Raw genomic sequence first — 25,004 nt, 5'->3', positions numbered from 1 at the left:
AATGGTCCACATCAAAAAAAATCTTAAAAAAAAAAAAAAAAAAAGATTTTGGGTAAATAAAAGACAGTGCTCCGCACAAGAACACAGTGATGAATCATGTTTAGATGACAGGAAAAGTGGTTTCCATTCATTAGATAGTTGATTGAGTAAAACCAACTTGCAGTTGAAATATGCTTTAATAAGTTTTCTAGAACATAAAATTACCCAAACTCTACGTGCGTTTTCACAGAAAGTGTTTTTGGAGCATGAACTTAACACAAGATAAATTCTCTCCCTTGTTCATCTCTGGTTATATTATTAGGTCGCCGCTACCTTGCCCAGAACACAAAGGTGCTGCGGATGCTGGAAGAGAGGCTGAAGGAGGAAGACAAGGACGTCATCACTCGGGAGAACGTTCTCGGGGCCTTGCAGAAGTTCAGCCTCAGGTGCTGACCGTGCAGTAGGTCATGGTGGCGCCTGTGAAATCAACTTGGGGGTTTCTTAGCCACTGTTTTGTGCTTATTTGGTCCCAGTGACAATCCAAGATGCAGGTGATATTTTTCAGTGAATGCTTAGAAGAGGTTGGGTGACTTTCTGAAGAAGAGCTGGAAAGCGTACCTCGGATCCCCTAAACCATCCTGCTCCTACACTTTAAAGCACTGGTCTGTTCTCCTAATGACCATTATCTCGTGCTGACCAGGTGCTAGATGCTAGATTGTGTCTCAGGCCACGTGCAAGGTTTGGAGATAAGCACATGAATGCACCCCGAGAGAGCCTCCACCTGCAAGAGCCCACAGTTCACTGTGGGGGAGGCACGTGTAGATGCGCGGTCACAGTCGGGGGGGAAGGTCGCTCTGTGGAAGTCAGGGGTGGAGCCTCCCGGTTCCTGGTCACCCATCTCGGCCGCCTGCGCTGTCGTCTCAGCCTGGACCTGGTCGTGACTTGGGAGTGCTCCACATTCGAGATTTAAAACTCAGACACCTCTTCTTGAAGCAGATCTGACGTCCTCCCAGAGCCTTTTTTTTTCTAAATTGGCAGCATTATTAAGGTGTATTTTACATACCACAAAATTTACCCGTTTTAAGTGTACAATTCAATGATTTTTGGTAAATTCACCAAAAGTTGTACAACCATCGCCACAGTCTAATTTTAGAACACTTCCATCACCACAGAAGGAAACTTCATGCCTACCTGTAGCCACTTTTCATGCTTATCCCTTCGCCCCGGGTAACCACCACTCTGGTTTCTGTAGATTTACCTGTACTGGTGTGGTGTTTTGTGACTGGCTTCTTTCACTTGTTTTTGAGGTTCATACAAGTAGCAGGTACCAGTACTTTGTTCCTTTGTGTTGCCGAATAACATTCCATTACGTGGACAGACCACATTTTGTGCATTCATTCATCAGTTGATGATATCTTGGTTGTTTCCACTTTTTGGCTATTACGCATAATGCTGCTATGAGTATTTGCATACACGTCTTTGTGTAGACCCATGTTTTCTTTTCTCCTGGGTAGGTATCTAGGAGTGGAATTGCTGGGTCATATGCTAATTCTTCCAGAATCCATATTCCCTGATGACCACCTGACTTTTTCGTTGACTACTAAGAATTTTAGTACCTTGAGTCCCTAACTTTTTCTCTCAGTCCCTAACTTTTTCTTCCCACCAGATGTGGTTAACATCTGACTGACTCTCACTAATAAACTAAAACCTGAAAAGGGACATATTCTAAGTGTGTATATGTTTTGTGGGAGGAAAGCTGTAGGTATGTAGTTCCTACTATTTGCCATGTCCCTGCTGATGAAAATTGCTCGTTCTACCTATATGAATTGAAAGAACTATAAATGATCTCCAGAGTTATTACTTCCTCAGATCATAGGAACATGTTTCTGTTTGTTTATAAAGATGATTTAGCTTGATGTTGACTGTATTTGAAAAACTTTTAGAAATTTAATAACTTTAGTTATGATAGTGCTTAGTCCCGTCAATTCTTAAGGTTGACATGATAACATCCACTGTAACACATTATGATGAGGCATTGAATTTTGTAAGATTTTACACCTGGACCTTGGGTAGAAAATAATTCCATATAAATTGTATTACCCAGGTTACTAAACTAGCCTTACTCTATAGAGATCTGAATCAAAATGGTATTGAGCTGGTTTTATATGAGCTGGTCTTCTTTTTTGTGTTTCTTTACTTTTACATAGCTCAGAGTGCCTAAACTACATTATATAGACTAGACTTCAGGTAAAAATCTGTTTGTCGGTGAGCCATTTCTATGACTCTGTTTCCTGGGTTAAGTAGACCAAAAGCTATCAATAAATATTTATTAAGTATTTGAAGTACTACGCTGCTAATTCTAAATATTGAAAAGGAAACTTTCAGAGTAGGAAGTCTCCTTCCTGCCTTATTTTTCTTTAAACCTTTAATAGCATCCCTGAAAGGTAAAGAATTTATTGTTGTAGTTTCCGTTGTCCAGGTCTAACAGTAAGATATTCGCCAGCGTCCGTGACTTCCGTGAAGTTTCTTTTCTGATAGGCATTCACACTACTATGTACTGTCACATGCAAGGTTTCCTGCTGACTCCCTGCAGGCTGTTTCATCCTAGGCGCCCACTGCAGACAGCGATGATTCAAGATGGCCTCATCTTCTGGCTGATTGACGTCTTGGAGGAGCCTGACTGCCTGTCAGACTACACGCTCGAGTACTCGGTGGCCCTGCTCATGAACCTCTGCCTCCGGAGCACAGGTCTCACTGTTGCCGTCCCCCTGCCCCCAGGCTCTGGAGTACCCACGAGCCTGATGTGATCTGCCTTCCGTTTCCCTCCCAGAAAACTCAAAACAGAAAAAGAGTGTGAAGCGTGTCCAGCTAGGTATAAAGCTATTGAATCCCTAAAGCCAAAATACCACTCTGGCCTTGGAAAGAATAATTTATACATATATGTATGTGTATGTATATATATATATATATATGTATATATATATATATATATATATATATATACACTGCATATATATGCAGTACCCACATTAAGAGGAGATTGAATTACATTATGTTTTTCTTCATATTCATTGCATTATTCAAAGGTAGAAAGTGAAGAATTATAATCTGTTTTACCTGAAGACAGAGAAGTATGTTCCCAAGATTCCACAGGATTAAGTTGATGACAGAGCAGTGACATTAAACCAGGCTTCCTGCTCTTAATCACAGTCGCCTTCCCCACTCCACCTCGTACACACAGCGATTCCCATGTGACATCTTAGGTCATTTATGTCTTGATCAACAAAGGGAGTGATTTTAGCTTTCCTGCAGGTTCCATCCCACTTAAATGATCTGTTCCCTGGGATGGAAGAAGCTTCCTTGGAGAGGTGCCACGTCCGGCCCACGGCTGACCTCTGTCTGAGAAGGTGTTGAGAAGGTGTTGGGAGGTTACCTGGATAAATAGCTCAGGGTATTTGTTAGAAGCTCCTTCACCCTCAGACGCCTTGGAATCTGAACCACCTAACTGTGTGTTGTTGACTGACTAAATGACTAATCTTCTCTTTTAAAAACATAGCATATGCAAATTTCCTAGCTTTAAAACATTTATCAGATTATAATCGGCTTTTCTTTATTATCATCAGTTTATTTGCAATGATTGTCATGATGATGTTTGGAATTCCTGAAATAGCTGGAGGATTTGTAAGTGATGGCCTGTGCACTTGGGAGGAGAGCATGGCCCTTTGACTCATCGTGCTTTCAGTGTAGTGAACAGCTCTGACCTCCTGAATAATAAGAACCGCCGCCACTTACTGAGCACTGGGAGTGTGCCGCCCTATACTGAGCTGCCGGGACTTCCCTGGCAGTCCAGTGTTTAAGACTCCGCGCTTCCAATGCAGGGGGCGCAGGTTTGATCCCTGGTCGGGGAACTAAGGTCCCACGTGCCGTGGCGCTCGGCCAAAAGAAGACAAAAAACTGATGCTGTCTTTCTGTCTCATGGTCCTGTCTCCTTTTCTCTATTGCTTTGGGAAACTTTAGTGTTCACATCCTGAGATACACTGAGCTACTTAATTCTACATTGCCCTTTGAGGTGGACATTATAATCCCCAAGGGACCCCAGAGGAAGAAATTGGGCCCCAAGTTGGTGAAGTGACTCACCCAAGGTCACACAGCTCACAGGCAGAGGAGCCAAGGTTCATATTCAAGTCTGCCTGACCTGAAACTGTGCCTCTGAGTTTAGACATTTCCTGTTTTGTTTCTCTCTTTTTCTCCTAAAGGGAAGAACATGTGTGCCAAGGTGGCGGGCCTCGTGCTGAAAGTTCTTTCGGATCTGCTCGGCCATGAAAACCGCGAGGTACCCAGTCAGCGCCGTAAACCCCGGGCTTGGGGGAGGGTGGCCGGGGGTACTTGCTGCACTTGCCCTCTTCCAAGTATTTGTATAAGCTACGTCAGAGCTTTCATCATTTTTAAATTCTGGAACCCAGAGCAGGAGGCTGTTCCCTGGCTTCCCGTTTGTGAGCACAACTGCCGTTCGCTGGCCTGTACTGCTCCCTCCCGGGGGTTATTTTTTCCTCCTAGTCATCTCCCCCTGCTTCACTCCTCCCCCCATGTTGACACTCCTCTGTTGGGTTTAATATATGTCCATGGACACGTATGTAACATGAAAATATATTTAATATTATGGGTGTGCTCAATTTGTATAAATAACATTGCCCTCTAGATCGCATCCTTTTCTTCCATTTTCACTGTCTCTTTAGGACCTTGCTCTGTTGCCTTCTGTACGCCTAGGTCCTTAACTCTCACTGCTGTACAGCAGCCCCTTGTTGGCAGCCCTGCCCTTTCACTTATCCAGTCCCCCAGGGGTGCCCTGTTTGCTTGCCTTCACCTCTCTGTGCCCCAGCCATCCTCGGTGGACGTGGCTGCACTTCCCCCTCAAGGGCCCGAGCCGGAGCTTCCCTGGGGCGTAGACACTCGTCACTGCTGGCCCCCCCCATATGTCAGTCTTGGGTCAGAGTCCTGCAGAACTGTCCGCGGGATGGCCGTCCTGGCTTCTGCTCTCATCCGTGTGGTGTTCTAGCCAATGGGAGGCAAGCCCTTTTTAAATAAAATAGAGGTCTGGATCAGCTAACACACGCTATGATTATTCTCTCCCCCGCTTTCTACAAATGCCTGTGTGGAAACCATGACATCACTTTGCACCTGAAGCCAAAACCTCCACAAAGATCTGCCCTCTTTAGCCGGCTCTTGATACACGTTAAGAGTCAAACAGAGAAAAAGCCAACAGGAAAAAAAGGACAAAGTGTATAAATGGACAGTTTACAGAACAGTAAATCTTGATGGTCTGTAAATATGAAAAGATCTTCAATTTTGCTAGTAGTCAGGGAAATGAAAATAAACACAACTATAGGATGTCTTCTCTTACCCATTAGATTAGCAGAAATGAAAAGTGGTAATAAATCCGGTTCTGGAAAAGGGTGGTGGGAAATGAGACCTCCCCCATTGCTGCGGAGGGTGTACGTAGCATGCAGTCCACTCGAAAGGGAAAGCCCATTTATCAAGCAGCTGCAATGTACCATGTCCTGTCTGGCTTGATGTTAGGGTTACTTATGTGCGTAAAACATGGGTCCTGTCCCTGAAGAGCTCATGGAGAGACATAAGTATAAGTTTAAAGATATACCAAATCCTGGGAGTTTGCTGGTGGCCTAAGGGTTAGGATTCTGGGCTTTCACTGCCATGGCCCAGGTTTAATCCCTGGTCAGGGAACTGAGATCCTGCAAGCCGCGCAGTGCAGCAGATAAATAAATAAATACTGAATCCAGTGCAGAAGCGGAGGGAGGTATGTACAGGGAGCAGAGCAGCCTGTCTGGGGGCTTAGGAAAGGCTTCCTCTGAGGTATGTCTGAGCTGAGTTTTATTTTTTAATTATTTATGTATTTATTTATGTATTTATTTATTTTTGGCCACACTGTGCGGCCTGTGGGATCTTAGTTCCCTGACCAGGGATTGAACCCGCACCCCTTGCATTGGAAACGTGGAGTCTTAACCGCTGGACTGCCAGGGAAGCCCCTGAGCTGAGTTTTAAAGGATGAACCATAGGTTTCCAGATAGACATATATGGGAAGAGCATTCCCAGCAAGATGAGCTGCTAGAACCAGGCCAGGGCATGTCACAGCGTGCCGTCGGGGGGGCAGGGGGCAGTCCCTTAAGTGGAATCTGTGTAGTGTGAATTCCAAGTGGCCGGAAGGAAGGAGCAGAGGAAGATGATATAGAGGCCAAACCTTGAAGGGCCCTGTGTCCTACAATAAGGAGTTAGGACTTTCCAGGTAGTTTCTACAGAAGGTTCCCGAGGTCGGGGGAGGGAAGATTTGGCCCATGCTGTAGAATCTTGGCAATGATATGGGTTAAAGGGTGAACATAGAAGGCAGAGAGACCCTTTTGGAGGTCTCATGTAGCCTACGTCATGGCCGATGATGTCTGAACAAGGACTGTAGCGGCACCTATGGAAAAGATGGGTTCCCACTAAAGATGGCTTGGAGACCCAACATTGGAGGGTAAGAAGAGAGAGGAATCAGGGATGCCTCCAAAGGTTCTAGCCTGAGTCATCAGGATGACATTAATTCAGCAATGACATGTAACGGGAGTAAACTTTGGGAGAGAATGATGCCCTTGGTTTTGAACTCTTAGTTTTAGCTGTTGCCCTGGGCTGTGCCAGTGGAGATGTCTGTCATTTGGAGACCTGCATCCTGGAGCTCAGGGAGCTGTGAAGGTGGCAGTGCTCGCCAGCCAGGCTGTTCTCAAGGGTAGTGTGTGATGTCTGAGTTGTATGGTATTTGAGAACCTGAAAATGACTGTTTTTTCTCCCCTTAAAGATACAGCCGTATGTGAATGGAGCTCTGTACAGCATCCTTTCTATTCCATCCATTCGTGAAGAAGCAAGAGCAATGGTAAGAAAACGTGCTGTGGATTGGTCAGCTTCTGTCAGGGCCACGTTCAGAGGCTATTAGAATAAGGGGTTCCTGATGGGGCCCCAGGGAAGGGCTTCAGATAGCTTCCGAACTCCCTGAAATTGTATCCCAAATACATATTTGCAGTTTTCTGGGGAGAGAGTTTGTGGTTTTTATCAGATTCTCAAGGGATCCCAGCCAACAGGATTAAGAACCACAGCGTCGGAAGTTCCTAGAAGGTTTATTTTTTGGAAAGTTGTAGACATTTTTAAAAATTTAAGTGACTCATTTTAACTGGGGGCTTTGGGAATGCTTGTGGATTTCATAGTAGGAGAAACTTAGCAAGAAAATGATGAAACGGAGAAAATCATCACCCAAATTCACCTCCAGGCTTCCTGGAGGAATTGTAGCCGTGAGACCTGGGGCAATCAAAGCACTCCTCTAATCTGCAGGCATTCTGATAGCAACCAGCTGGAACAGGTAAAACTGATAAAACTGTCTGGTTGGAAAAGAGTTAACTGAATATTTAATGTGTTTACTTTAGTGTTTATATTGGAAGCATAAAACAAACCTCAGGTGATTAGCATCTTTTGAGATGACCAACGTTTCTAGATCTAATCAAAACTATTGGAGTTTTGTCCTTTTTCCTTACGACATGTGAAACCGTGTGTGCGTATTAAATGCTTAGAATGAAGGGATTAAATATATTTCCATCATCAAAACACAGGCTAAATTCAGTTTGAGACCAATGAAGCATGTTCTTCCACTTGGCTTTGCTTACTTAGAAGAATTACTAAATCTTCTAATGGGTCATCTACAGTTACATCAGCAGTTATGCCAGAGACAAAAACTTATTTAAGATCCATTCTGTGTGGTCACGGTAAACAATGAAACTTAATTGCCTACTGCTTTTTTTTTTTTTTTTTTTTTTTGCCGTACACGGGCCTCTCACTGTTGTGGCCTCTCCCGTTGCGGAGCACAGGCTCCGGATGCGCAGGCTCAGCGGCCATGGCTCATGGGCCCAGCCGCTCCGCGGCGTGTGGGATGTGGGATCTTCCCGGACCAGGGCACGAACCCGTGTCCCCTGCATCGGCAGGCGGACTCTCAACCACTGCGCCACCAGGGAAGCCCTGCCTACTGCTTTTAAAGAGAAAAAGAAATCTGCTTTTTCAATACAGAATAGGGGAAGATAAACTTGATTAAATTCTGCATTATGGTCATTCAGGTCAAAGAGAGGAATTGTCAACCAAGGCAGAGAACAAGGCAGAAAACATGTAGGTTGAAGAAAAAGAAAGAACAGAGGTGATGTGGAGTCCAGAAGCAAGAATGGCAGACATCCAGGGCACAGGGGTGGAGAAGGCGGCCTTAAGGGCAGGAAGGGGACAGGCACCAAGTGGCGAAAAGAGACTCACTGTTGTCGGACACGAGGGGGGTGGCCCTTAGAGATCATCCAGGCCAGAGAGAAAAGAGATGGAAGAATGGGACAGCCTCAGAGCCCTGTGCAGCAATATCCTGAGGTCTCACACGCCTGTCATTGGAGCCCCAGAAGGAGAGGGGAGAGAGGGAATGGGCAGAAAAGGGTTGAATCAATAATGATGGAAAACATAAACATAATAATGAGGCATCTAGGAAATCCCCAAAGGTTTGGAAATTAAGCAGCACAGTTGAATTCGTTTTCTATTGCTGCATAAAAAATTACCCCAAAGTTTAATGGCTTATAAAAAAAAACTGCCTCAAAAAAAAAAAATGACTGCCTCACAGTTTCTATAGGACAGATGTTGGGGAGCAGATTAGCTGCGTGGTGCTGGCCAAGAGTCTCTCCTGTGATTTTAGTGAAGACTTCAGCCGGGGAGCCGAGGGCACAAGGATCCGCTTCCAAGCTCGCTCTCGTGCTGGCTGTTGTCTGGGGACCTCGTTTCCTTGCCAGGGGACTGCTGCATAGGGCTTCTCTCCACATGGCAGCTGGCTTCTCCCTGAGGGATCCTAGAGAGTCAGAGAGTGAGCAAGACGGCAGCCACAGTCTCCTCTATGACCCAATCTGAGAAGTGGTCACGGGACCGGCTCGGGTGCGGTGTGGGAGGGACGGCCCGGGAGCATGCGGTCCAGGCGGGGGGTTCGTCCATGGAGTCTGGCTGCCACTCGCTTCTAAGTTGCCTCTGGATCAAAGAAGTCGCAAGGGAAATTAGGGCTATTAATCTTTTGACATATATCACAAATGTTTCCCCAATTTTTCATTGGTGTTTTACTTATGGGGCTTTGGTTATATGACAGCTTTAATTATAGTTAAATCCATTAATATCTTCCTTTATAGTTTCTGACATAAGTTTCTAGACAGCCTCTGAATTACCGACTTTGAAAAGAAAACGTAGACCACTTAGATAGAGGTGTAAGTGGCATACGCTTCCCTCTGGCATTTTAACAGGGATCAAAGTCGTAAGCAAATGGAGGAAGCTTCTGGACACTTCACCTAAGTAGTTACCTACTTATCTGTAAGAGACGCCTCTAAAGGAGGATATGGCTTCAACAGAGTCTTTCTAAAACCCTGAGATTTCCTCTCATTTCACTCTTATCCTTGAAGAGGTTTTTAGATTGATGGAGGGTATTACATCCTTTTCCTTCGTTATATAACAGTAATAAAGGAAACCAGACAGTGAGGAGAACATTATCCATAATCTCACCGCCCTAACATCTGCTCACACGCAAAGCCAGGGAGGAGGTGACGGAACTGACGTTGAGACCGTGCCGGGTGTGTGTCAGCACAGTCCTTTTGGAAGGAAGTTCAGCAGTGTATGTGATAAATTATGGAAACCTCCATATTTTGGATTCATTCATTTTCCTCTGGTCACTGATGCAGAGGAGAGCTCTGGGCATGACAGGGCTCAGTTCAATATCTTTATAATAGTGAAAAACCAGAACATAGATGTCTGGTAATAGAGGAATTGCTAATGAAATTGTGGTGCTTTTGCTCACAGTACTAGTAGCTCTTGAAGATGATAATTAAGAAAAGCAGTATGAGACAGTATGGGAACTTCATTGTGTAATGAGGGATAAAAGCAGAATATGACATTATAATAACTCTGTTTGCAACTGTGTAAAACATTTGTGTGCTTGTGGAAAATGAGAGAGAATACATAAAAATTAGATTAGTACCAAATGCCACTATAGTGGTCTTAAAGTAATACCAACAATAAAAAAAAAAAAAAAGGAGAAAAAGATACATGCGTGCCCTGAGGCCCATTTGAACTTTAAGAGACCACCAAGGTCTGGGGCCGGAGAGCAGATGCGATCAAGAGGGCCACCCTCATGCTACCCCAAGGCCTCCTGCACCCAGGGCTGGAGTAATTGTCGGCCAGGAGCTCTTCCCTGGGATCGAAACCCCAGCCAAACATTGCGCCCTGGGCTGGAGCAGACCAGATGCTCTGTCAAGGCTCTCGGAGTCTCTGGGAGAACCAGGGAACCGGGCTCAGAAGCCACAGAGCCAGGAGAAATGCCCACACGCTCCACGGGGCTGCTCCAGTGATATCCCCACTGTGCCTTGCACCAATGCCCTGGGCCCAGGCTCACACCGCAATGCCAGAAACTCTGCTCTGCTGTCCCTGAAGGGCGGGATGCCGCCTGCCCAACCGTCACAAAGATGTGTGTTCCCCGTGTGCCTGATTCTTCACATTGCCCACTTCGGAATCAGTCTCACATGGGTGCATTTGATTGGCAGGACCTAGGTCATCTGCCTGCACCCTGGCTGAAGGGGGCCTGGGAATGCTAACATGCTGGCTGCGGCCTTGGGAAATGAACACGTTGTAGAGAAGCTCTTTTAAAAGTGTTCATCAGCTACAAGTGTAACGGTTGTCCATTACAGTTGGTAAGCCTGTCTGCTGTATTCCATGGCATCCCATCATGTGTGGGCCTTTCAAAATTAATGTGGAGGGCTTCCCTGGTGGCGCAGTGGTTAAGAATCCACCTGCCAATTCAGGGGGACATGGGTTCGAGCCCTGGTCCAGGAAGATCCCACGTGCCGCGGAGCACCTAGGGCCGTGTGCCACAACTACTGAGCCTGCGCTCTAGAGCCCGTGCTCTGTAACAAGAGAAGCCTCCACAGTGAGAAGCCCGTGCACCGCAACGAAGAGTAGCCCCCCGCTCAGCGCAACTAAAGAAAGACTGCACGCAGTAACAAAGACCCAACGCAGCCAGAAATAAATAAATAAATAAATTTATTGAAAAAAAAATTAGTGTGGAAATCTTACTGAGAGGATAAATTGATATGGCATTTTTAGAAAGCAGTTTGACAATATGTATAACAGTCCTCAAAAATATTAATAGTCTTTGCCCAGTAATTCCACTTCTGAAGCTCCATACAAAAACGTGAACAAAGATTCATGTATGAAAATAGTCATCACAGCATTACTGATCATAGGAAAACAGGAGACAACCTAAAGGTTCCCCAAGGTTCTGTCCTAACCCTCTTCTCTTCTCACTCTGGGGCCACCGGGAACCTTGTTGGCTCCCTTGCTTCAGCTACCAGCTCTCTCTTCTGAGCCAGAAACCCCTACCAGACACAGCAAGCACAGTCTCAACCATTTATTAAGCATCTCCTGTGCGCCAGTCGTCAGACTAGATGCTTTTTCTTTCTTTTTTTTAGGTATAATTATGAACAGTGAAATGCACAAGCCTTACATATACAGTTCAACGCATTTTGACAAATATACATAACCAACACCCAATTATATCCTTTAAAGATCTCGTGTCCACTTGAGTTGCCATCCTTATTTTATAGTTGAGGAAAAAGGCTGGGAAGAGTTAAGTAATTTGACCAAGGTCACATAGCTAGTTTATGGGGAAACGAGAACTACAATCCAGATTTTACCTTTCTAGAAGGTAATGCTCTGCTTTAGGTGATGGGAACTCACCATGTTCAAACGTGCACTGGGCGCTTCTGCTTTGATTCAGTTAGAGCTGTTGATTCCAAGCTGGCTACCTAAACAGGAGCTTACTGGCTCCGGTAACTGAAAAGTCCAGGCAGAAGCTTCCGGCGCAAGCCTCAGGCACAGCTCGATCAGGATTCGTGTGTCACTTGATCTGTTTCTCTACCAGCACCTCTGTACTCTGCTCCCTCTGCTTTGGGTTCAATATCAGATACACTTTCCCCTCGTGGGGGTAAGAAGGCCTCATCAGCTCCAACCATACATTCAAGTCCCACAGAAAAGAGGAAGGAGGAGAAACAGACATTTATGGTCAAGTCAGCATCTTACCTCTACATGTCCCTGGAATTCTGTTAGTCAGAACTGAAAATGCTGATGTCAGTGTTTTGTAGTAAATAATACACACTGTAATGACTTTATAATTATTTTGATAGAAAAAGAACGATGGCTGTTTAAAAAGAGGTTCTATTTGTTCTTTGACTTCTCTGAACATGTGGTTTTACTTTTCAAAGACCATTTTTGGCCCTAAAATCCAGTAGGCAGTGTATAACTACAGGGAAAACATGGGAGCGAAACCACCTCCCCAAACAACATACTGCCAAAGCTCAAAGGAGGACTTACACAGTAAAATTTTACGATAGCTTTTTTAAAAATAAATGTGTTATGATTAGGTCAGATAGTCAACCAAGAATAAAGTGATTTCCTTGTGAATTGTAAAAACAACAAAAAGAATGTTTAGAACTGAGCAGAGGATTTTTATTGTGCGTATATCCCTTCCTCCTGAAAAAAAAGTTTTTTGGTTTTTGGTTTTTCTTGTTTGTTTAAATTAATTAATTTATTTACTTTTGGCTGCATTGGGTCTTCGTCGGGTTGTGCGGGCTTCTCATTGCAGTGGCTTCTCTTGTTGTGGAGCACGGGCTCTAGGCTCGAGGGCTTTAGTAGTTGTGGCTCTCAGGCTCTAGAGCGCAGGCTCAGTGGTTGTAGCACACAGGCTTAGTTGCTCCCCGGCATGTAGGATCTTCCCGGACCAGGGCTCGAACCCGTGTCCCCTGCATTTGCAGGCGGATTCTTAACCACTGCGCCACCTGGGAAGCCCTGGTTTTTTTTGATTAGGTGAAACTACTCCATTGAAAAGTAGTTTCCCCCCAAAACTGAAATGTTAACTCTTACTCTCTCCAATGCTTCTAGGGAATGGAAGACATCCTTTGCTGCTTCATCAAAGAAGGCAATGCTGAAATGATCCGCCAGATTGAATTTATCATCAAGCAGCTTCATTCAGGTCTGTTTAAGGCAAGAATCTATTATGTATCCTTTGAATCTTTCGCATATGCTAGAAGGACATGTGGGCTTTCTTAGAGGGGCTTGTCATGTCTTAGAATTCATTCAAGAGGCCTTAAGGGAGGTGGGGAGACCCAAGTGAACCCACAAATGGAAGTTCAGCCAGGTAGCCAAGGCCACTTTGTCCCATGATCGATAGTCTCTCATCACACTTTTGGCTTATAGTCAACAAGAAGAGCTCAAAAGCAGTTGCAGAACCCTTCTCTAACTGGAAGTTCTCTTTATGTGGGCCTCCCCCTCCTAATTATTTCCCCCAGACCACTAGGGCGGCCGTCCCAGGGTCCGAGGGTCAGATAATGAAAACAGATGCCAATCTTTACGGCACCACTGTGGAAAAGGCCCTCGTCCTCCCACGTTCATTCGCTCCAGAAGAATTCATGTTGCCAACCAGCAACGTGGGAGGATGTGATCCCCTTCCTTCCATTACTGTGACCACCCACATCCCATAATAAGCAGGAAAGGAAGGTAAAGGAAGCCTCGGATGGGACCGGGTGGTGGGGACGCCCTTAGCTCTTTCTGTGGCCCCCTGATGCCTTGATCCTGACTTGTGCACAAGCCAGAGGTGCCTGGCACTGCCAGCATCCAGGGTCAAGCTCGTCACTTACGTCTTTCTGCACGCCCTTGTCCACATCCCTGAAAGTCCAAGTGCACAGATTCTGTTCCTCACACGAACGCAGGTAAAAAATGAATCTCCTGATCTCTGATCCCAAGGCAGCAGCTTGACCAAGGCCGAGCAAAAGGGAAATGCGTGAAGCCCTTCACTGGAGGAAGCCCACAGGTGGCTCTCCCAGCTCCTGGTTCACAGCTAGGGCTGCACAGGGCAGTCACCTGGGGAGATTTGAAAACCCCCAAGGTAGCACCTCATGCCAATTAAATCAGAATCTCTGGAGGAGCCCCAGGTACGAATAGTGTTTAAAACTCCCAGGTGATTCCAGTGTGCAGCCCTGCCTCGGAGGGACACAGAAATGGAGAGGCAGAAGGAGGGGGTTAGAGGGCTCCCCATCAACAGGAGGCGGCCAGGAGAGCAGCCAGTGAGGTTAAACCTTGGCTGCCTTCAGGCTGGGGGCCCATTTCCACTTGAATGTCCTCCCCTTTGGTTTTTATGGAGCAAGTATAATTCATCCCGGATTCAGGTGGGGAAGGAACAGATGTGTATTTTCTGCAGCTACTGCATTTCTGACTTTGCACTTCCATTCTGCTAGGCGGGCATATTGAAAAAAATAATAAAAGGAAATAAAACCTAACCTTAGTCCTGGCCAAGGTTACTCCCTAACCTTCTCTATGTAGGCCACAGTTTGGGAAGGCAGGGGAATGCTGGGAAAAGTTGTTGCCTATCTGCTCTGAGGTCGCTAGCTATGCCGAGACCTCCCTCCCAGGCCAGGAGTCCTCCGCAGCGTCAGGGTCAGGTTTGGGTTGGGAACCTTCAAGGCTGACTCTGTTTCAGTCGGTCTATCAAGACACACTCACCTCTATTTCCTTGTCAGTCTTCCCTCCTCCCAGGCAGCCAGAAAGCAGTTTGTCTTGTCTCTCTGGCCAAGAAAACATCTCTTCCTCTTACATAAAGCTGGCCCTTGGACCGGCACGCTAACGAATGTGAGGACGAGGGGTCAGTCTACGTTTCTGTAAGGGATGTGCTTTAGCAAGAAGTTGTCCTGCGCGGAGCCAAGGCCTTACAACCTTGTGTGTTCAGGACAGACGTGGGGTCTACCTGCTCAGCTCCGGAAGGTCCAGTTTCAATGGAGTGCCTACAGTGGTTCTTCTTCATTTCAAGCACAGAAGCTGTTCTGTATCCATAGGACAGTGGCAGGACTCCAGAGACGATTACCCAGGAGTCTGCTACTTTGAAGCAAAATTAGAAAGTCATTGAATATTTGGGTGGAGGACCAGATACATACACATAAATACCTTAGGACACCTGTCAACAGCTATCAAGGCAAAATGAATCTACAAGCATCATGCTTAACCCTAGAGGAGGGAGAGCTGGAGAGTTTCCATCCAGTCCAGTCTTCCTCCTCAAGGGGGAGTTGATAGCCGAGTGGGAGTTGTGAGACATTTACTGGTTTAAGATAGGTGAATCTTAAACTAGTAAATCTAGTTCTAGATTTAACAATCTTTTTTTTAAAGTATCGACTTTCTTGTTTTATTTTAGTGAACATGAAAACATGTACATGGGTTATCTTAATTCAAGTCCATCTCAATCCTCTAGCACTCGTTTTCTAGTGGAGTTTAAGGTCCTCAAGGACAAAAATTCCCATGTATTTTAGAACTTTAACCCCACAGGAGGGGAAGGACTGCTCTGGCGAAGCCTAAGGGGAACTCCCGGCCTGGTGACGTGACAAGTGGAAGTGAATGGCCAGCAGCAGCAGGGAGTTTTGTCCGTGACTCCAGCGCTCAGCAAGGGGGACCGGCAGATACCAGCTGGTCGCCAAAGAGAGGACAGGGCGACCTGACTGGTCACTGGGCAGAGCAAGGCGGAGCTGGCTTTCCCGGAGGGCCCTCAGGAAAGAAGGGATGCTGGTAACTCAAGTGCCCTGTTGTTGGGCCCACAGCCCAGGGAGCAGTGTGGGAAGCAGGGCTCGTGTCTCCGTCCTCCCGGAGAGGAGGAGCTGAGGCTCGTAAGGGACTTGAGTTCACAGGACTGCACATTGTTCCGAAAGTAGGTTGAGTCTGAGCCCACAGGCTCAGGGGAGGGGGCAGTGTGGCTGGACTAGCCTGTGGCCTCATGAAATAGCTGAGATTCAAAAAAAAAAAAAAAAGGCCTTTCCATATTTGAAGAAGAAAGGTTTAATTTACAATTGGTAAATATAGTAACCTCCTCACTGTGAAAGCCACTTACCAAAGGTGGGAAGGAGCAGTGCTGTTCAGGGGCTGGGAGGGCATAGAAGTTGGGTAATTAAGCTTCAGCCCAGATGCAGGTGACACAACATCCTCCAGTATGCAAAGTAGCTTCCACGACAACGGCACAGCCCACGGTAGGCCCGCGAGCCCTGTGAGTGACCTGCTGGCTTCGGTCCAGCCGGGTCAGTGGAGTCCTTCCCTTCAGAATGAGGGCTGCGTCGAGGACAACGGGAGTCCTGGCGTTTCTACAGATTCCCTTCTAGGAAATGGTTTTGGGGTTTGGTTAAGTCTAGGTGCATCTGCCGCCTTCCTAAGTGTGCTGGACAGTGTCTTCGGCGCCTTTGTTTCCTTCTGTCCTCCTATTTCCTGTTTGATCTCCTTTCCTCTTCTCTCCGGCTTTCTTTACTTTCATGTCGTCTGTTCAAGCAATGAGTGATAATAAGGAAGGTGCTGAGCAGGTCAGGTGCTCTGGCCCCGGGGGCTCACAGGCTGCGTTTACCTGTCTCTGCAGCAGCTGAAGGAGTTTGTTGACCAAGGCTCCCAACTGTGGTTGCAGTTATTCATTGATTTTTTTCTTTGTAGAAGAGCTACTGGACGGTGTTCTTGAATCTGATGATGACGAAGACGAAGATGATGAAGTAAGTTAGAGGCTCTTGACACCACATAGAAAACTCCGGCCAACTATTCTGAGTCTCTTCCTCGCCTTGGAAAGTTAGTCCAGAAACGGAGCTTTCAGTCCCTGCTACGTTACTTCTCACAATTGTGTGGGTCAGCTAGAGCTCAGCTGGGTGGTTTTCTGCTGGTCTCTCTTGGGGTGTCAGTGGCTCTTCTCCACGTCTGAGCTGGCATCGCGGCTGCCACAGCCCCTCTCCACGTGGCCTGTAATCACTTAGTGGTCCATCCCGGGACTGCCTTATTGGTTGGGGGCCGGTCTCCAAGGGGAAAGAAGGGAAAGCTTCCAGTCCTTGTGTGGGCTCAGCAGCCTCAGAACATCACTTACGCTGCGTTCTGCTCGGGGCATGTGCCAAGACCAGACCAGTCGGGGGCGGGGGTGGGGGTGGGGGTGGCAGTTAGACTCCACCCACACGCGGCTGCAGGGTGGGAGGACTTGCGGGTGGCGTGTCTGGAGACTGTGGCCGCACCTTGGTGGGCTCGTTGCAGCCAGCATGGAGAGGCCACACTCTGTGGCACTTGGGTTGATGGGAGGCTGAAAGATGACCGGTCTTGCGCTGAGTCTTTTGCCCTGAAGGGGGCGTGAACCTCCCCTGTCTTCCTCGTGGGTGTGAGCGTTGGACCTGGAGGCTCCCCGGGAGAATCTCCAGGGTGGGAGTCCGGGGCTTGGTTCAGAGCTGGCAGAACCTACCACTTTACCCTGTCATTTGCATTCCTGTGGTGTGGGTTACCTCAGCTGTGAAAAATCGGCTTACCTGGTTTTTTAGAGCGTGAAGGTTCAGAACAAGGGCGTCTGAGTGAGTCCTGTGAGGTGGTGTAGAGAATGGTGACTCATGGGCTGTAGGTGGATTTTCACATGACAAGCTATTTCATTATTTTTCCTTCAGACCTAAAAAACCCATACATGGCTGTCCTCTCTTGTTCTCTGTGGTAATAAGTGATTTGCATTCCCTCTATTTTGTGGGGAGCATTTATTCCCGAAGTGAACGCTGGAAGATGAGTTGTTCTTTGGAGTTGTGGTCTGTCCATGTAAAAGGTGTGTAGAAGCCAGGTTTTTGTTCATTGATGGCATCAGTTAGGGGAGACAGTTCATTTAAGAGCCCTCCACCAACAAGGACGGCTCCACCAATGAGGACAGATCTGTGAGCGATGGTCCCTCTGCAGCCAGCCTCCTGCCTGCCATTTTCCTAATGGGCTGTAGGCGGCAGCAGCGGGCACCCCTGCTCCCTGCAGTTCTGGACTTCCAGAACTAGCCAGCACCTTGTCCAGGCCCCTTCCTTTACAAAGGTGGATCCAGAGAAGGGAGGAGGCCAGCCTAAGGTCACACACAGCTGACGGCAGTAAAATCTGGTTTACAACAGGGGTCAGCAGACTTCTTCTCTAAAGAGGGAGCTAGTAAATATTTTAGGTTTTGCAGGCCACACTGTCAGTTTCATCCACCCAGATCCACCCATTGTAACACAAGGTAGCCGTGGACAATACATGAATGGTTGAACGTGGCTGTGTTCCCATAAACCTTTTTTTTTTAATGTGTCCTGAAGTTTGAATTTCATATGATTTTTATGTGTCATTAAAAATTTTTTTCAAACATTTAAAAATGTGAAAATCCTTCTTAGTTTACTGGCCTAACGACCACAGGCCATTGTTTGCCGACCCTGGAGAGAACCCAGCTCCCTGACTCACTGGCCTTCTCAGGACCGTGAAGAGACACCACCTGTGTGTCTCGCCCTTCAGCACTCTTTTATATTATACTTTGAGTTAATATCTTTTTTTTTTTTTTTTTTTTTTGCTGTACGCGGACCTCTCGCTGCTGTGGATTCTCCCGCCGCGGAGCACAGGCTCCGGATGCACAGGCCCAGTGGCCATGGCCCACAGGCCCAGCCGCTCCGCGGCATGCGGGATCCCCCCCGAACTGGGGCACAAACCCGTGTCCCCTGCACCGACAGGCAGACTCCTAACCACTGTGCCACCAGGGAAGCCCCGAGTTAATATCTTAATTATTTAATTCCAATAACTTTTTGTCCAAAAAAAGCTCCCCTCAAGATCTGTTTTTCCCCTCTATCTGTTATCACTGTGGGGTGGTTTTATTTTATTGCTATTAACCCCTTTGTTTTTGTACTGCAAGGGAAAATTCATTTGGTTCAGCTGTTAATGATGGGAATTCAACTTTTGGAAATTTCCCTGTGGAAGTTATAGTCGACTGTAACTACAGTTATATAGTCTATGGTAAAGAAGGAATATAGACATCTTTTAATTTTCTGGACTTTTTGCTACTCTGCATATTTTTATTTTAAGAAGCTAGTGTTTGAAAATATTTGTTGTGATAACTAGAATTTTCAGAAGATTCTTGAAAGGGTTTAGCTGGAAAATTATAAGGAAAGGACCTGTCATTTGGGGCCAAAACTTGACTCTCTGTGATGAGCTCAGGTCGGCAGGTTCTGGGCTCTCCCTCTGTCATGGTCCCGACACGTACTGTGGAGGACTAGCCAGGACGACCTGGGAAGGAGCCAGCAGGTCTCTGCTTTACTCAGCTTTCCCCAAGGCCAGGTGTTACTTTTTAAACTGGGGGCAGGGGTGGGGGAGGTATGGGTGTGGGGAGAAAGTGAAAGATGCTTAAACTACAGGAAACTCTCCAAAAATCAGTCGTGCAAGTCACACTGTTGTTGGAATGTGGCTGTCACATCCCAAGGTGACAACTTTGAAGGAAACAGCAAAATTATTTAAACCCAAAACGCAGATAACGAAGCCACTGTTTGCAGTTAGCTGCTTAGTGCCTCTAAAGGTAAAATGGCTCTAGGAGGGGCCGGAGGCCGGGGTAAATTATGGCTGCCTTGCCTGACACTGAGCTGAAACCTGTGCCCTTGCAACTTCGGCCACTGGTCCTGCTCCGCTGGAGACTCTCAAGGATCCCCAGATGCAAAATCTGATTTTTCCCTCTAATTTCTAAAAATGTAACGACTTGTCCTAATGTATTAACACTTCTTTAGTTATGCCTGAATATATATACATACACATACCAACATAAAAAGTTAACTAGAGTTAGTTTTTTTCTGACTTGTAGACTGTCTAGGATATAACGTCAAATGGAAAAAGGAAATTGCAAAGTAACATGAGCAGTATGAGTCAATTTCAAAAAACAAACTTATAAACACACATCCTGATGAATTATATACCTGCTCATATATACATAGCGGAAAGGTGTGGAAAGTTACATCCTCTTAGCTGACACTGGAAATTCCCTGGGTGAGGTCTGGGGGATAAGGAAGTGTGGCTGAGAGGTGAAGAAAGGCCCGGATCAGCAGGGCCCAGGGCTGCAGACTCACCACGTGAGGCGAGAAGTAGGAAGGGCACGCTGGATTTAGTGGACGGAGGTTGGCTGCTGAGCATTTTTGAAGACTAATGAGGCAAAAGCCAAACTGAGCAGTTGAGGAGCAGGTGGGAAGTAAGAGAATGGAGCTAATAAGTACATACAGCTCTTCCCACAGATTTGGCTATGAGTAGGGGAAGAGAGTTGGATGGTGGCTAAACGGGGCATTTTTGTTTTGTTTTCATTTGGGAGATACCTAAGCATGTTAAAATGCTGTTTGGGAAGGATCCAGTTGAGAGGGAAAGGTTGAACATTCAAAGCAGGAGGAGAGAGAGAGGATGACATCAGAAGGACAGGTGTTTTCATTATTTTCTAAATTGCTTCTTATACTCTTCTTGGACCATTTAAAGCTCCAGAGGAAAAAAAACTATCACTAGATAAGCTTGGACAGTACCTAGGAGAGAATGGACAAATGACAACAACAATTTAAGGGTTCCAACGCATCTCACCTAGTGCTTTGAAGAAATGTGTTATTATCTAATACAGTTTATTTTTATATTAAACGTAGATAATATGTTCCCAAAGGGTCGATGGTGAATCACAAGGAGTCCTGATTCCAGTATTCTCACCACAAACGGCTCACATTTTCTTACAGTTTGAGGCGAGTTCCTTGTGTCTAGCTCATAAGTGGCTTTGTAAGTGGAGATGAAAGGCCTTTCTGTGCTATTCCAGAAGATTGATTTTAAGACAAATATTCTCCCCTCTTAAGAAAATAGGTTTAAAGGCTGGGTTAGATCAGCCATGGACATTTACTTACTGGTTGCCATGAAAGTGACAGTCATGTGCTCAGCAGTTCCTTTCTCTATAGACTTCTGAAATCTAAGAGCCATTCACTTGCTTATTCAACAAATATTTGAGGACCTTAAAATAACATTATTCTAGGAAGTAATGGGGAAGGGATCCAAAAGAAATTTAAGAGTATCTATGGTTTAAAATGACTCTAAGAGTTTAAAATCTAGATAGGTGAGGTAATAAAGACCCTGATAATAGCTTGTGTAGCATCACCACGTGCCAGGCACTGTTCTAGGCACCTTACACTTACTATTTACCCATTTATTCCTCACAAGAACCTGGTGATAGGTGCCGTTATTGTTCCATTTCACAGACAGGGAAACAGAGAAAATACGTCACTTGCCAAGTTCACACAGCTGATAATTAAGTGACGCAGCCAGGAATCAAACCCAGGTGGTCTGACTTGTCCACACTGTTAACCACTACATGATTTTGTCTCTTGCGAGACATATATAAAGTTAGCAAATAATAGAAAATCAATACGCGCTCAGAGGTCCGTGAATGTGATAGAAACAAGAAGTGCTGCAGAAATTCCGAGTCCTCAGAGAAGACTGGAAAGTGGCTGCTTTGACAGCACTTCGCCTCACCGAGGGTGAAAGGTGAGTGGAATGGATTGCTGAAGAGAAGGATGTGGTCAGGAAGGCAGGAAAGGCATCTTCTAGAGGAGGCAGCCTGAGCTTTGTCCTTTGCTTCTCCCCGACCCACAGTGCTGCCCCCACAAAACCCGTATTAACGACCTAGTATGTGTATGTGCTTTCATACTTTTCTTACAAGGTACACAAAGAAAGTACACAAACGTATGTACCATAGTCCTGGATGTTTTTGTCAGTATTTGTTTTACAAAATGAGATAACACACAGATGCAAACACACACACCCTCAGTGTTGCCTTTTTCCCCTCTTAATATCTTCTGGAAATCCCTCTGAGTCAACCAGCAAGGCAGCTGGGATTCCTTTTAATGCTGTGCATGTGCGGTTTTCCCGATCTTTGCTACTTCAGACAGTGCTGCAGTAAACATCTTTGCAAATATATCCTTATTTAGTGGTGCTTTTATTTACATGGGCTTCTGTTGCTGGGTTGAAGTGTATGTGTGTTTTAATGGTAATGCATTTTTCTAGATTGCTTTTTAGAAAGGCTGTAACAGTTCAGATTTCACTAGCAGAGCAGGAGAGGAGCCTTTCCCTCCATCTCCACCAGCGATAGGTGTCATTACTCTTTTTATTTTTGCCAATCTAATGGTGGTAAAGTGGATCTCATTGTCATTTTAATTTTGCATCTCCATTGAGTAGTGAGTTTGAGTGTCTTTATGTTTATTTGATTGGATATTTGGATTTGCTGTGCTGTAATTTCACATTCCTATCCTTTCTCTATTTTTAAAATTGCGTTTGTCTTTCCGTGTCGGTTCATGTGAATTCTCTATATATTATAGATATTGATCCTTTTTCACCTTAATTGCAGCTATTTTAAAGATGTATCTTTTATTTACTGACATATTTTTATAACTTCTTTTGTCATAAATCTTTAAAAAAAATTTTAAAGACAAATATCTTTGCTTTTCTTTTATACCCTTTGGGTTTTCTATCCTGATTAAGGTTTCCCTTAACCCTAAATTTTACATGTAGTCTCACCTAGATTTTCTTCTAAGATTTCATTTTTTCATTTAAAATTTGATTATTAAATATTTTATACATGTAAAAGAAATATATAATGTTTATGTAGGTTTGAAGTAACTGTCCTCAAATTTTTGGTTGTGGAACACTTTTATACTCTTAAAATTATTGAATATTGCAAAGAGCTTTTGTTTATGTGTATTTTGCCTGTCAATGTTTGCTAAATTAGAATATAAAACTGATAAAATGTACTTATTAATTTTAAAATGACAATAATAGGGGATTCCCTGGTGGTCCAGTGGTTAGGACTTGGCACTTTCAGTGCCAGGGCCCGGGTTCAATCCGTGGTCAGGGAACTAAGATCCCACAAGCCTCGAGGTGCAGCCAGAAAAATAAAAATAAAATAAAATGACAATAATAAACCCATTACATGTCAATGTAAATAAAATATTTTTTTAAAGAATTATTTTCCAAAACAAAAAAAACTATTAAGAAGAGTAGCATTGTATTTTATTTTTAGGAATCTCTTTAATATCTGGATTAGAAAAGAGTTGGGTTCTCAAATCCGCCTGTGCGTTCTACCTGTTGCAATATGTTGTTTTGATTGAAGGATATAAAGAAAATCTAGCCTCATACATTTATGTAGTTGAAATTGTTGGAGTATTTTAATAGCTTTTTGGGATAGAAATATTTTTCTTTGATACTACTTCAAAACTGGACAAGTGATAGTTTATTAAAGGTTAGTTGCAATGTGGAATCAGAAACTATATCAATAAACCTTTTTTATTCTGTTAATTAAAATCTATTCATCTGTTTTTCATTTTGTTTATCTTATTTTCTGATTGCTCAATGCTAGTGTATAGAAATACAATTGACTTTAGTATTTTGATCTTGTTGTATCCTATGACCTTACTGAACTCATTTATTAGCTCTAAAAGTTTTTGTTTCTTTGTTTTGTTTTGTGATGGATTCCTTCGGATTTTCTGTATACACCACCATGTCATCTGCGAATAGAGATATTTTCACTTCTTCCTTTCCAATCTAGATGTCTTTTATATCCTTTTCTTGTTTAATTGCCCTGGCTAGAAGTTCCAGTACAGTGTTGAATAGAATTGGTGAGAGTGGACCCTTTGTCCTTTCCTGATCTTAGGGGGAATGTTTGTCTTTCACTGTCCAGTATGATGTTAGCTGTGGGTTCTTCATAGATGCTCATTATCAGTTTGAGAAAGTTCCCTTCTTTTCCAGCTTTGTTAAGTGTTGAATTTTGTCAAATGCCTTTTCTACATCAATTAAGATGATCATGTGTGTGTGTGTGGTGGGGGGCGGGTGTCTTTCATTCTATTAATATGGTGTATTACACTGACTGGTTTTCATATGGTAAACCACCCTTGAACTTCTGAGATAAATCCTGCTTCTCCATGATTTGTAATCCCTTTCATATGTTGCTGGATTTGGTTTGCTAGTATCTCTTTGAGGATTTATGTATCTATATTCATAATAGATAGCAGTCTGTCGTTTGACTTCTCTTGTGATATCCTTGTCTAGTTTTGATATCAGGGTAATACTGGCCTCATAATATGCGTTGGGAAGTGTTCCCACCTCTTCCATCTTTGGAAGAGTTTGTGAAGTGTTGTTAATTCTTCTTTAAACATTTGGTAGAACTTTACCAGTGCTGCCTTCTGCACCTGGGCTTTTCTTTGTGGGAAGTTTTGTTTTTGTTTTTACTAATTTGATCTTTTTACTTATTATATGTCTGTCTATTCATATTTTTTATTTCTTCTTGAGCCAGTTTTTGTAATTTGTGTCCTTCTAGGAATTTGTCCATTTCATCTAAGACATTGATTTGTTGGTGTACAGTTATTCATAGTATTTTCTTATGGTTTCATTTCTGTAAGGGCAGTAGTATTCCACCTTTCATTCCTGATTTTACTAATCTGAGTCTTACCTCTTTTTCTTAGTCAGTGCTATGGACTGAACTGTGTTCCCTCAAATTCATATGTTGAAGCCCTAACCCTCGGTGTGGCTGTATTTGGAGATAGGGCCTACAAGGAGGTAATTAAGGTTAAATGAAATCATAAGTGTGGGACCCTGATCTGATAGAATTAGTATACTTAGAAGAAGGGACACTACAGAACACTCTGTCTCTCTCACCACCGTGTGAGGACACAGAGAAAGCGGCTGTCTGCAAGCCAAGAGGAGAGCCCTCATCAGGAAGTGAATCAGCCTGCACCTTGATCTTGGACTTCTCAGCCTCCAGAACTATGAGAAATAAATTTCTCTTGGTTAAGCCACTCAGTCTGTGGTATTTTATGATAGCGGCCCAAGCTGACTAATACAGTCAGTCTAGCTAAAGTTTTGTCAGTTTTGTTGATCTCTACAAGAACCAACTTTTGTTTTTGTTGATTTTTCTCTATTGTTTCTCTATTTCATTTATCTCTAATTTCATTATATCCTTCCTCCTGCTCTTCTTTTTCTGGTTTCTTAAGGTATAAAGTTAGCTTCTTGATTTGAGATCTTTCTTCTTTTTTAATGTAGGCATTAAATACGTTAAATATATACAGCTATAAATT

At 44.6% G+C, this 25,004-nt stretch overlaps 1 protein-coding gene across 12 annotated transcripts in view; it reads left to right on the top strand.

The window, feature by feature from the left end:
- Positions 1-25,004, top strand: part of ARMC9 (armadillo repeat containing 9) — a 139,057-nt gene that overhangs the window by 56,937 nt on the left and 57,116 nt on the right. For 10 of the 12 annotated variants that reach the window (XR_012332944.1, XR_012332942.1, XR_012332943.1 and 7 more), the window contains 6 exons: positions 302-425; positions 2,573-2,727; positions 4,236-4,312; positions 6,827-6,901; positions 13,006-13,096; positions 16,576-16,631. Coding sequence is in view for 9 of the 12 variants with exons in the window: in XM_033859555.2 (XP_033715446.1) it covers positions 302-425; positions 2,573-2,727; positions 4,236-4,312; positions 6,827-6,901; positions 13,006-13,096; positions 16,576-16,631 (578 nt within the window). In the remaining 3 variants the exon portion in view is untranslated. The remainder of the gene's footprint in view (positions 1-301; positions 426-2,572; positions 2,728-4,235; positions 4,313-6,826; positions 6,902-13,005; positions 13,097-16,575; positions 16,632-25,004) is intronic. The other 2 variants (XM_073807130.1, XM_073807131.1) reach the window with 1 other exon arrangement.

The sequence above is a fragment of the Tursiops truncatus genome, chromosome 7 (assembly GCF_011762595.2).
Source record: "Tursiops truncatus isolate mTurTru1 chromosome 7, mTurTru1.mat.Y, whole genome shotgun sequence".
NCBI lineage: Eukaryota > Metazoa > Chordata > Mammalia > Artiodactyla > Delphinidae > Tursiops > Tursiops truncatus.
This window is presented reverse-complemented; position numbering and strand designations above follow the sequence as displayed.